We start from the raw sequence: 14,166 nt of genomic DNA, 5'->3' as shown, positions 1-14,166 counted from the left end.
AACAAGAGCACCGCCTTGCGGGTGCAGACCGCTCATCTTTTTTCTTTTTAAAGGTGAAGGGACTCTCATTTTCAATCACAAAGGAGGGAGGGGTGGAGTGAAGAGGGGTGTATAGCATGGGAATGTGGACATTTATTACATTATTTTCCAAAAATGGGAAAAAAAATGCTAAAAAAAAAAAAATCGGGGGGGGGGGGGGGGGGGGGGTTTAACCATAAAAAAAAAAGAAATTTGGGGTGGAGGGTGTGGTGGTCATTTGTGAGATGATCTTAAAAATAAAAAAAATTAGGGGGGGGGGGATTCGGGTGGGGGGAGGGGGTGGTGGTGGGGGGATTTTTGGGTGCGATGGTTGGACGGTATTTCAAACATAAAATAAATATTTGTGTTTTTTATCAGTTTCAAAAAAAAAATATTTGGGGGGGGGGGTGGGTGGGGTGGGGGTATAGTGTGAGGGTGTGGTGGTCATTTGTGAGATGATCTTGAAAAAAAAAAAAAAAAAAAAAAAAATAGGGGGGGGGGTTCGGGGGGGAGGGCACGGGGGATGGTTTGGGTGGAGTCTATTGTGGTATGTAAGGTAAGAGTATTTTTGTCAAAGTATCAATCAAATCTAATCATAAATAAAGAAGTTAAGGCAATTTAAGCAAAATTTAATAATTTGACCTTGAGAGTCAAGGTCATTCAAAGGTCAAGGTAAAATTCAACTTGCCAGGTACAGTAACCTCATGATAGCATGAAAGTATTTGAAGTTTGAAAGCAATAGCCTTGATAGTTAAGAAGTTAAGTGGATCGAAACACAAAATTTAACCATATATTCAAAGTTACTAAGTCAAAAAAGGGCCATAATTCCGTAAAAATGACAACCAGAGTTATGCAACTTGTCCTTTTACTGTACCCTTATGATAGTTTGCGAGTGTTCCAAGTATGAAAGCAATATCTATGATACTTTAGGGGTAAAGTGGACCAAAACACAAAACTTAACCAAATTTTCAATTTTCTAAGTATAAAGGGCCCATAATTCTGCCCAAATGCCAGTCAGAGTTACATAACTTTGCCTGCACAGTCCCCTTATGATAGTTAATAAGTGTTGCAAGTATGAAAGCAATAGCTTTGATACTGTAGGAATAAAGTGGACCTAAACACAAAACTTAACCAAATTTTCAAATTTCAAAGTATAACAAGGGACAAAATTGTCACAAAACCAGGTTTTCATTGTGAAAAAAAAATCTGATAAAGGGAGAAAACTCAAACTGAACTTTTGAAATGACCAAAAAAAATTAACCCCCTTTGTTAGTTTTTTTTTTTTTTTAAATCTATTTTTAGTCGTGGCGACCTTGACATTGGAGATATTGACGTGATTCTTTCGTGGGACACACCGTCCCATGATGGTGAACAAATGTGCCAAATGATTTTAAAATCTCACAATGAATGACATAGTTATGGCCAGGACAAGCTCATTTATGGCCATTTTTGACCTTTGAACTCAAAGTGTGACCTTGACCTTGGAGATATCGACGTAATTATTTCGCGCGACACACCGTCCAATGATGGTGAACAAATGTGCCAAATGATTTTAAAATCTGACGATGAACGACATAGTTATGGCTCCGACAAGCTCATTTATGGCCATTTTTGACCTTTGAACTCAAAGTGTGACCTTGACCTTGGAGATATCGACGTAATTATTTCGCGCGACACACCGTCCAATGATGGTGAACAAATGTGCCAAATGATTTTAAAATCTGACAATGAATGACATAGTTATGGCCCGGACAAGCTTATTCCGCCAGCCCGCCAGCCAGCCAGCCCGCCCGCATTCGCCAATCTAATAACCAGTTTTTTCCTTCGGAAAACCTGGTTAAAAAGGGCCCATAATTCTGTCAAAATGCTAGTCAGAGTTACATTACTTTGCCTGCACAGTCCCCTTATGATAGTTAGTAAGTGTTGCAAGTATGAAAGCAATAGCTTTGATACTTACGGAATAAAATGGACCTAAACACAATACTTAACCAAAATTTTCAATTTTCTAAGTATAAAAAGGGCACATAAATCTGTTAAAATGCACGCCAGAGTTATCTAACTTTGCCTGCCCAGTCCCCTTATGATAGTAAGTAAGTGTTCTAACTTTGATTGCAATAGCATTGATACTTTCTGAGAAAAGTGGACCTAAACGCAAAACTTAACCAAAATTTTCAATTTTCTAAGTATAAAAAGGGCACATAATTCTGTCAAATTGCACGCCAGAGTTATCTAACTTTGCCTGCCCAGTCCTCTCATGATGGTAAGTAAGTGTACCAAGTTTGAATGCAATAGCATTGATACTTTCTGAGAAAAGTGGACCTAAACGCACAACTTAACCGGACGCCAACTCTGACGCCGACGCCAAGGTGATGACAATAGCTCATATTTTTTTTTCAAAAAATAGATGAGCTAAAAAACGATCTCATGTGTATGTTGATAAAAAGCTGACCAATTTTTTACTCATAATTATAGTTTTATTTAAAAACAAGAGCACCGCATAACGGGTGCCACGCTCGGCTGCGAAAGCTTGTCAGAATTTTTTAATATTTTTTTTTAAGAGGTCACAGTGACCTTGACCTAGTGACCCAACAAGAGATGTGTTTGTCAGAAACACAATGCCCCCAACTGCACTGCATTGAAATAAAATTTCTATTTATTATTTGGCAGGTTTAGAAATCATCTCCCTTTCAAGGTTATTACTTCCCTTGATTTCAGTCCAATCCAACCGGGGGGGGGGGGGGGGGGGGGGGGGGGGGGGTTTAAGGGTCTCACAGTCAATTATGACCATGTCAGACATCACTGACAACCAAGGCCTGTGGTTTAAAAGAGATCATAACCAGAGTTGATCATGTTTCTATGGATATAAGACCACAAGTATGTAATACATCAAAGAAATTATAATTATATCATTAAAAAAAAACCTTTGAAAAATCAATCATTTGGGTTATAAATAATCAAAATTATAAATCTGTACAGTAACTGTGAAAAGAACTTCAATTCTTAGTAAGGAAATATATAATATGAGATTTATAATTATATAAATTACTTCCCTTGAAAATAATTGTCTGTAACAAATCTCTATTTTTAGCAGCAAATAATTAAAAGCCACTATACTGTGACTGTAGATTCACCACGCAAAATGTGCAGCTCCATGAGATACACATGCATGCCAAATATATAAAGTGGCTATGTTCAATATTGAATAATTTTCTCCCTTTTTAAAGCTTATTACTTCCCTTAAATCTGTATTTTTTACCATAGACCATAAAGGATGACCTTGACCTTTTACCACAATGTGTTTGTCAGAAACACAGTGCCGCTTACTGCGCCGCTTTGATTTATTTAACAAAAAAATATACGTGGGCAGGTCAGATAACTATGTCCATTTAAAGTTTAGTACTTCCCTTGACTTTGTTTTTTCGACCCTTGACCTTGAAGGATGATGTTCACCTTGAAATTTTACCACTCAAAATGTGCAGCTCCATGAGATACACATGCATGCCAAATATCAAGTTGCTATGTTCAATATTTCAAAAGTTATTGCAAAACTTTACTGTACAGGGGCATAAAAAGTTTATGGCCAATGTAAAGGTTTTAGCACGACACCTACGGCAGACGTCGGACGACGAGCTGGCTATGACAATAGCTTGGGTTTTTCTCCGAAAACAGCCTCGCTAACAAGAAACCGTCGGAGACGGGTGATGCTCCCCAAAGTTTTTTTTTGGTCAAAATATTGCACTATATATTCAGAAAAAAGGAAACGTCTTGAGGGCCATAACTTTGGACAAAATAATACGATGGATGGTTTAGCAACTTAAAAATTTCAAAGAACCATAACTCTCTAAATAAATCATCTAACCAGAACCCACAAATAACATGCGCATCTCTTCAAGGTAGTTAAGCTTCCCATAAAGCTTCATTGAATTCCAGTCAGTAGTTGGGGGGACAAGAATTGCACTATATGTACAGTTAATGGAAAATTTCAAAGGGCCATAACTCTGTGAAAAATCATCCGACCAGAACCGGCTAATAATATGCACATCTCCTTTTGGTAGTGAAGCTTCCTATCAAGTCTAATTGAATTCCGGTCATTAATTGCCGAGATATAGCCCGAACAAAAATTGTGCACGGACGGACGGACGGACACACACACGGACAGACGAAGCGGCGACTATATGCTCTCCCCAAAATTTTTGGGGGAGCATAAAAAATTGTTGATATGGCATATGATTTTGAAAGGATTTAAAAGTGTCAGAATTGTTTGTTCCCACAGATTAATGTGTTTTTCCAAATCTGATTGTGGAGTAAATCTTTAAGCATATTGTGTCCACCTTTTTCCCTCGAATTTGTGGTGGGCCCATAGACTTCCCAATTAAGCTTTTTTGTCTATATAAGAATTGACACAACCGTAGCAATAATTTTAATATCTAACTTTGGCATAACTGACCGTTGGACATAAAATATAATTAGAAATGTGTCATATACTGAAGCCTACGTGACAAAATAATGTCTGGACTCGAATGTATCAACTATACATAGTGGAAAAATGGGCATAAGTAAGACAAATCAGCTGTGACAGTTTAAGGGAAATCCAAGAATTTTGGGAGCATACATTCCTTATAGGAGAAACTAAAAAACAGCCACAATTCTGCTTTAACTCTTTATGTTAATCTTCACATTAAAGTCATTAAATGTAACAGTTTGAGCGAGATCTCCACAGTAGTTGAAGGGTTAAAATCTCACAATTTTGGGGGGGGGGGGGGGGGTGTAAAAACACAAAATGTTGGGACAATATTTTTCATATTGGAAAAATTAAACAGGCATAATTCTTAGAATACCTGTCGCAGCCAAAACTAAACCCTTTTCTAACAATTAACTACAAATTAAGGGAATTTCACATAGAAAGTTTGAGTTAGATCAACCTAACAGTTATGGAGGAGAGGACAACACAATCTTTTGTATGTATGCACATACAGAAAAACACTTTTTGCAATGCTTAATGCCTATAACCTTGTGGGGATAAGACAATATCTTCTATAACCTAATGAGTATAAAAAAAAAACTTAATTATTTAATAACAGATTCCAAGTACATTTCATTTGAATTATGCATTCATCTTTTAATTAAAGTTGAGAAACAAGTGCCAAGACCCTACTGATATACATGTCAACATAAAATATTGACCAGAGAAAATGCTTATTGAAAGTTTTACTTTGGAAATTTAAGCGCAATTTGTTTATGATTGAAAACTAAAGATTTGTCACAAACAAGACCAATACCAAACATTGCCTTATAATATTAAATGGAAAATAACTCAGGAATGTGATCACTGGGATGAAAAATGTCTAGCATATCTACAGACAGTGCAAAACCATTGTAATCTTATTATCAATACACATCTGCTGCAACAGCTATAGTGTCCTTTGTCAAAGATTAAACTTTGTATGTATTGCAGTCATGGGTTCTGTACCTTTGTCTCCTAGCATCCGCATAACGATCCCTGTCGTCCTGGTAACGGTTCCTCTCTCTCATATCGTCCCGTCTCACCTCCTCCCTATAGCGATCCCTCTCATCATAACGGTTGTCACGGTAACGATCTCGTTCATCAAAGTTACGATCGCGGCCCCTTTCATCAAAGTTACGATCGCGGCCCCTCTCGTCATGGTAGCGGTCCTCTCGGTAACGGGGCGGTGAGCGGTATTGACCCCTTCCCCCGGGCTCCCTTCTTGGAGATGGTTCCCGAATGCGTTCTTGTCTGTCTTCCCGAAAACGACCTGAAGAATTAATTAATATGTTACAAAGATTCATTTTCTCTCCTAACAGTATGTATAATGGGATTATGGGATAGATATACACACTAGAAAAGTGGTTTGTATACAGTACTTGATACAGTAGGGTTTAATTCATGTATTGGCGAATTACAACACATCATAGTCATAAATGAGCTCATAACGTATACAAATCCATTTTTATTTTATGCTTTCTGGTGGTTTATAGAGAAATATCAGTGAATTAAAACTGATAATTTCACTGTTTCAAACAATGAAAATTATCAGTGAAAATTATTGATTACTGTGAAATGACGTCATTTTTTTGACGAAATGACTCATTATCCCAGCGAAATTCTTTAGTTGAACTCTTTAACAATGTATATAAACGGTGAAAAAAAAGCATAAAATAAAAAGAAAATTTGTGATCATAGAAAAAATATATTTTCACTCGTGGCACGCAGACTTGTGGCTTGAACCCTGTCATCCGTGCTATATTTGAGTGCCAGTGTATCTAACTATCTTCTTAACTATGAAGTTCTAGAGTTTGCTTGACGACGTTACTTTCTTTGTTTACAGGTGGTCTCTCTACGAAAATACAGTGGAAAGTGTCATCCCTGGTCAGCCTGTAAAGACTGCACAGCCTTATCTGGTATGAAACTTACATACATGCATTAAGCCAAGTTTTCCCACAGTGCAGCTCATTAAACTTGTTAAGCCTAATTCTTACGTGCAGCTGGAGGTGGTTGTTCCTCCTCCTCCTCTGACGACGATGAAGAGCTACTGGAGTCTGTCTCCTCATTGGTTGCCTCCTGCTGTTTCCGATAGCGACGCCTCTGTTGGACCCCCGGCTGTCTGTCCCCTGCATCATCATCGCTGTCCCCCATCGCGGGCTGTGTATGGGCAGGTACATGGAGTAAATTTAATACCAGTAGAATAAGATTGTCTCCAAGCCTAAGGTAACAATGAGCAAAACCCCTGCATATAGCCAATTTCACTTTACTTCTAAGTGGGAAAGTTTTAAGAGATTTTCTTTCATATCACAATGACACCATAGATGATATACCTCTATCAGCATTCATTTCATCTTCATGCTTGGATTGTGTACTATATTGACTCTTGCATTCGTGCATGTATGTGTTTCAATAGATTAATAACATTATAACAAAAAGTAAATGGGACATTCTGTTTATCTATTTAACAACTTCAGCAAGAAAACAAATGTATTATCCTTACAAGAAATTAAATTTATTCACCCATGACAGTTAATGATAGCGTTTTAGCGCTATAGTTGCTATAGTTCCTACCTTTCTGGTGTTTGGGGGCCGTTTGCCCGGAGCCTGGTCAGAATCTGAGCTGCCGCTGTCACTTCCAGAGCTGCTGTCAGATCTATAAGTACAACACAAGCCTTATAAGCAAGCAAATGCGTTTAATTGATATCCCCCGCCAAATTAAATTTGTTTATGGATTGGTGCAAATCCCTCGATATATGGTATACTGTGAAACCATTATTGTTCGTCAGACATTAATTTTCGTCTTTTTCGTCCTTTGACCGATGGACGAATTCAAGATCCTAACGAACAATCATGTCCCATATTTGAAACAACAAAGGCTGAATTAACGTAGGCATGAGGCATTTAAATCCAGCGTAATCCACGCATATACACAGGGCTCGAAATTAACACTCGCAAAATGCAAGAAAAAAAGATTGCAAGGTAAGTTATAAGCCACTAGTATTTTGTGCAAGTTAAGAATTAGTGAAAAAAAACAAGTTTTATTGCTAAATGCGTTCGACTGCGTGAACGCTAAACCGTATGTCAATTTTTTCAACGTCCGAATACCCATATGCGGAAGCGGGCACCTTGTTTGTAGACTGGTATACTTATAGTACAGATACCCGGATGGTATTGATACAAAGAACATGAAACAGTCGACTATTCACACTCAAGTTAAATCCGGTTTTGACACAAAGGGGTGTACATTATACAGTGTACTGACAACTGACATTTCCTGTAAAACGCGAATGCAATAAGGCTGTATCGAATGCGTCGACTTCGTATAGGTATAATAGTGTTGATTTGCGCTAATTGTTACCCACTTTATTACCCATTGTGTGTATTGTGTTTCTCAGGGGTGTTGCAGATTATACAGCCAACACGAAGCGAATCTGGATTAAAGACAATACTATTAAACGCAATAAAAATATGACGATGTGTGATCAACACCTGACTGAAATATATTCTGCACTTTTATTACAAATTAATAAAGAACATATTGATTTGTGTTTGGTTGTCCGTGATTGTAATGGAAAAAGACTAATTGGCAATTGGCTTCGTTGTTTAAAACACTCGTTAACGGTTATTAAGTCCCACTTATCCGCTTATCATAACAAAGAACGTGTCAATGACATAAATAATAAGGGACAGTTACTATCACCTGAAATAACAGACTTGTTAATTGGCATATGCCAAACAAGGCCCACCTCTTGCAAGTGACTACCAAGCGTCACCCCTCTTTCCCCAGCACGATTTTTTCGCAACCGCGTATTACATGTATTACAAACATTACAAACAAATCGGACGCATTTTTTTTCAAAACCAGAAATGGACGAATTTAAGTGCTGACGAAATAGTCACTTTTTAAAAAGGACGAAATTTCGTGCTGACGAAAATAAATGGTTTCACAGTAATCCTAAAAAGAATTTAAGTGTAGGGCGATTTTTTTATGCATTATGACCTTAAATTGAGCATGCACCTACCTTTCTATCCCTTCAAATGTTAATAATATTAAATCAAAGCCTTCTCAGGGTATTGAGGGGAAATCACCTTGATCTTTGACCTGTTGACTTCAAAATAAATGGGCCTCAGTCCATCCTCCCAGGTAACCAGCATACAAAGGTAGATAATCCTATATCAAAGCATTTTTTGAGACAACATGTAGGAACTTATTTCTAAATAAGTGTGACCTTGACCTTTGACCAGGTGACCTAAAAATCAATATGCATCTTATTTACCTCCATTGCATAATCACAGGTCAAAACATGCTTAAAACATGGTTACACAAGAGATGTGTTTGTCAGAAACACAATGCCCCCTATTGCGCCGCTTTGAAGCCATAAATTTGACCTTTGACCTTGAAGGATGACCTTGACCTTTAACCACTCTAAATGTGCAGCTCCATGAGATACACATGCATGCCAATTATCAAGTTGCTATCTTGAATATTGCAAAAGTAATGACCAAGGTTAAAGTTTTGGGTCACACAGACACACATACAATGACAGGCCAAAAACAATATACCCCCGATCTTTCGATTCGGGGGCATAAAAATGAATTTCCTGTTACCACCACCACCAATATCAATGTATTCTAAAAAACCAGATCTGCAGTAAACTACAAACTGAAGATCTGGTTTATTAGAATACATTGGCGCATTGTTTTTAGTTACTTAAATGTTCGCCTGCTATCTATAGAGTGATTACCACCGTACCCCCCTAAAATTTTCTCAATGGATTTAACCTATTTAGAAATTGGCCCCTGCGGCTACCATAGGTTTCCACGTATAGCGCACAGTGTTTTACCTCCAAAATTCAAATTAAAAAGCTGATGCGCGCTATACATTGATACAACGCTATCCTGGCAGCTAAATTGGTAAAAAATATGTTGTGTAATCGTAAATAATCAAAATGGCCGCCATGTTTTTTTCCAGAAAACCACCACCCTATAATCGTACAGACTGAGGGGCCATTTTCGAAACAACAAGAAGTCGCTACTGGTAGATATGAACGCGGTAGCAGAAGTTTTGTCAACATAAATTTGTTTGATTAAACTTGCGGATATTTCTTTGTTTGTGTTTTTACACTTCTTTATTGATAAATTCCGATGGGGATTGTTGTCGAGAGCAGGCAAGGGTAGGTGCGAACGAGGTCTTTTGAGGGTAACGGTAGGTGTGAAAGGGGGTCATTTTGCACTTCGTAATTGGCAGATGTTATTGAGTAATATGTGCCACGACTCGTGACAATATGCAATTGCATTTTGTGTGTATAAATATTGAACGTTCAACAGTGGTGTTTCAAACATTCGTTAGCAATCGCAATCGCCTGAACTACAATACAGAGAGAAATTGACATCGTCATACAGAACATCATCCAAATTGAAATTGTCTACCATCACAAGATTTATCTTGAAATTGTCTTGAAATTGTCCATAAACACAAGATTTATCTTGATTGTCAAAATGGGTCGTGTACGTCAGTCGCATACAGCCAAAGAAAAGCTTGATGTTATCAAGTACGCCGAGACTAATGGTAATCGAGCTGCTGGCCGTGAGTTCATTGTCGGCGAGTCATCGGTGCGGGAGTGGCGTAAGAACAAGTCCAGTCTGCTGAAACTTCCGCGTTCAAAGCAGGCTCAGCTAGGGTCGTCTGCTCACTACCCAGATGTCGAAAAACAGCTGCTCGCCTGGGTAGAGAAGAGGCGCGACAGTGAAATCGCTGTTTCCACTGTTGAGCTACGTATGGAGGCTCGTCGGCTCGCTAGTCTGAGCGAGTCCACAAAAGACTTAAAAGTGTCAGTTCGATGGGCCCACGGCTTTTTGAGACGCCACCTACTCTCTATAAGAAGAAGAACGCATATAGCGCAAAAGCTACCGAGCGACTTCGAGGACAAGTTGATCGAGTTTCAGTGCTATATCATAAAGAAGAGGACGAATTTAGAATTTGACATGGCACAGATTGGCAACGCTGATCAGACCCCGCTGACGTTTGATCTTTCTGCTCATACGACCATTGCAGCAAAGGGGTCAAAGACGGTGACCATCAACACTACGGGAAATGAAAAGAATCGCTTCACCGTCATGCTTGCATGCACAGCAGACGGTGGAAAGCTCTCCCCGTATGTTGTCTTCAAGCGGAAGACACTTCCAAAGGGTGTCACATGGCCCACCAGAATCATCCTGAGAACACAGGACAAGGGGTGGATGGACGACAACCTGGTTAAAGACTGGGGAAAACAGTCTGGGAAACCAGGTGGTTTTTCCAAACGAAGCCTCCTTGTCCTCGACGCCTTCCAGTGCCATCGTTCCCCGGCTCTGCTGCGCCTACTCAAAGAGGACTACAAAACCACTCTTGCCATCATTCCGGGTGGCTTGACCAGCGTCCTGCAACCACATGATGTGTCCATCAATAAGCCTATGAAGGTCCTGTTGCAGAGACGCTGGAACCAGTGGTACAGCAAGGGCGACCACTCCTTTACAACCACCGGGCGCATGCGGAAGCCGGAGTTGGAGGAGATATGCAAATGGATAGTAGACACATGGCAACAACTGGACCCCAACATCATTGTGAAGGTCTTTAAGAAGTGCTGCATTTCTAACAACCTAGATGGGACTGAAGACGACCCTATTTGGGATGACCTGACGAAGAAGACATCCAACGACGACTGCTCTACAACTCCAGATGAAGAAGACCACCACGAACTACAAGACTACTACGAGGAAACACCGACCGGAATGACAGACGAACAGATAGAGAAGTTATTTGTGAGCGACAGCGACGAAGAAGAATTTGAAGGTTTTGACGCATCTGACATCGATGGAAGACCACTCTAGACGACCGCGGAGAAACGACAAAGACAACAACGGCCCTTCTCAGGGCCACCCATATTCTCGAAAGAATAGTCTTAACAATTGTCAAAAATATAGTCCTACGCCCGCATACCTCAACAATTGTATCCCTGTCTCCCATGCGGGTTGTATCCCTGTCTCCCATGCGACATTCAAATTTACCGGTAATGCCCACGCTTTCCCCCAAGGAAAAATCACACAGTGTACACTAATTCTAATTTTCTCACGTTTTTCACTAAATGCACGTGGACTGTTAATCTTTTGCTAGAAAATTACAAAATTGTCAGAAAAGTATAGTGCTATGCAACCCATGCTCCTAATCATAATGACGCTTCCTATTTTCAATGCTTAATTAAGCTTTCCAATGCCCCGGATTATTGGATTGTGCAATAGTAAAATGGCGGCCATTTTCGGTTTGATTTGGTGGTTTTATTGTCTTTAAATATTTTTTTCTCCATTTTTGCATTTAAAAAACAGCCTGCGCGCTATACACGGGTGCGCGCTATACGTGGAAACCTAGGGTATCCAAAAACAGGAATTCTGTTTTAACCTGGAAAACTTTCACCCATGAAACCGACAAGTGTTTTGGTTCGTGTTTTTGCCATTTTGAACATGTGTGTTGAGAATGAACATTGAAATTATTTCAAGATAAAATCCCCTAACATTTGATGACTCCTGACAGAGAATTGAGCCCCACAATCCTTGGATTAGTAGTTCAGTGCTCTACCATCTACAGGGTGCAGGATCACGTGACTTTGTGGGGTTCATAATTGAATGTTAATGGTTGTAAACACACCGGTATGAATTTCAACTAGTGCATAAAAACAATAACAGTTTTTTATGCTGCTTATGGCAATGTGAAATACATCCAAATTTCTTTATTTAATAAGCTTGTGTTCTTGACAAAAAATTTGATGCATAACTCATTTATGTGCATGGTTATGTTGCATGCAACGTGAAATTTTGGCACCAATTTCAGACGTATTCAATGAATAATTCTTAAATCATAAGATATCGTCACAAAATGCAAGAAAAAACGTCTTTTATGAACTAAAGATTTTTGAAAATGTATTTCAATAACTTGAGATATTTGCACACAAAAAAGATTGTTAACAATGTGTTTACATTCTGTCAAGCCTGTGTGTAAACCTCGTTGATCCTGCATCCCCTGATCTAAGCTAGCAAGCCAGGTTCAAAACAGATCCCATACCTGGCTGGTTTCTTGGCAGCCACTGGTATGGGTGACCTCCCCCTGCTGTCCTCCCTGCGGTGTCGTGGCGGTGATCGCCGTCGGCGAGCTGATGGGCTTGGCCTCTGTGGTGACCTTTCCCTCACCCCCCTCTCCTGGCGGTCTCGCGACCGTCTGCGTGGCGATGTGTGACGGGGTGATCTACGAGGAGATCTGGAAATAGTGAAAGATTGAAGTCTGGATGTTTACAATACAACAATATTGCACCCAACACGCATTACAAGATTAAGGAACACTTGATGTTCATAACTATTAGGCATTAATTGCATTCATAGAGAAAAGACTATTTTTAGTACACAGCTACAGAAAACATTACTGATTATACAGAAAACAATACATGTGTAGATAGGGAAAGGACACCCCATATTCCACATTTGTCTAATTATAGCGTTCTATATTGCTTAATTTGACTTTTGCAATCTAAAGTGTGACCTTAACCTTTGAGGTACTGAGACGGGTGAAACAGATAACAATCAGTCTCCTCATGGTAGTAATTTATGGTCAGTTATCTTATAATAGCATAATATATAAAAAAGTACAGTCCAGACAAGTTGTGTTATCGCCACATTTGACATTTGAACTCTCAGCTTGACCTTGACCTCTAAGGGAGACGAGCGCTAAACATGTCGGATTGAATTTGAGCCAAGTTATGGTAAATTCCATCAATATATGGCACAGTTATACCAAAGACAAGAATGTTCAAGCAGTTATAAGACCTCATTTATTCTTAAAATTTTAAGTGTGACACTGATCTTTGAGGTAAGGAGACATGTGTTACACACAACATGATTTTTATTATCGTCTTATAATTTTAGAACTGTGTGCCAAATTATTTTGAAATTCATCATTACAGTCCACTATCGTTATCTCAACATCGGATATCTCAATTTTCTTGATATGTCGAAGTAAGCTCAATGTCCCAAATTTTTTCCTTCTTGATCTATATTAATAAACATCGCATATCTCGATTTTCGCTATGTCGAATAATTCGATATCTCGATATAATAATGTGTCCCGAGTCCCGATTTTACGTGTATTTACTGTGGTTTATCTCGAAGTGCGAATAACTGTCCCAGAGTCGGCAAAGGTGAGGAAAAATTTCTTTGAAACTTCACCGACCATCTTCGCCCGGCTGCTCCCGATTCTGTGCGGTAGATAATTGATCCGTTAATTGCATCAATGATCACATGTGTGTAATGCCGTTAGCCATTAACACTTGAGTAAGGCCTGTCACTTTAACTGCAATTAATACACAGCCTGTAAAAAGACTAATTGTTTTTACAAACAACATTCCATAATTCATTGAGTTATATTTTTGCGAATATAAACCGTCGCAAAGTTGCAGAACTACAAAATGTACATGTACAGTTCAGTATTCCGGAACGTGATTTACGCATGTTCAGATGGAAAACCCTCGTCTTGATTGGACGCCAATTACTCTTCTTTCATGTGATGTACTAATCTCACTCTGGAGCATACTTCAGGGCTCGAATTTAACTTTTTTTTCTAC

General features: G+C 39.1%; 1 protein-coding gene across 1 annotated transcript in view; it reads right to left on the bottom strand.

The window, feature by feature from the left end:
• The window catches only part of LOC127851264 (serine/arginine repetitive matrix protein 1-like), a 50,316-nt gene that overhangs the window by 11,690 nt on the left and 24,460 nt on the right, over positions 1-14,166 (bottom strand). Inside the window, exons 8-11 of the mRNA XM_052384908.1 lie at positions 12,618-12,809; positions 7,094-7,175; positions 6,517-6,679; positions 5,489-5,792 (exon numbers count right to left, since the gene is read on the bottom strand). Coding sequence (XP_052240868.1) covers positions 5,489-5,792; positions 6,517-6,679; positions 7,094-7,175; positions 12,618-12,809 — 741 coding nt within the window. The remainder of the gene's footprint in view (positions 1-5,488; positions 5,793-6,516; positions 6,680-7,093; positions 7,176-12,617; positions 12,810-14,166) is intronic.

This window comes from Dreissena polymorpha, chromosome 11 (assembly GCF_020536995.1).
Source record: "Dreissena polymorpha isolate Duluth1 chromosome 11, UMN_Dpol_1.0, whole genome shotgun sequence".
Lineage (NCBI taxonomy): Eukaryota > Metazoa > Mollusca > Bivalvia > Myida > Dreissenidae > Dreissena > Dreissena polymorpha.
This window is presented reverse-complemented; position numbering and strand designations above follow the sequence as displayed.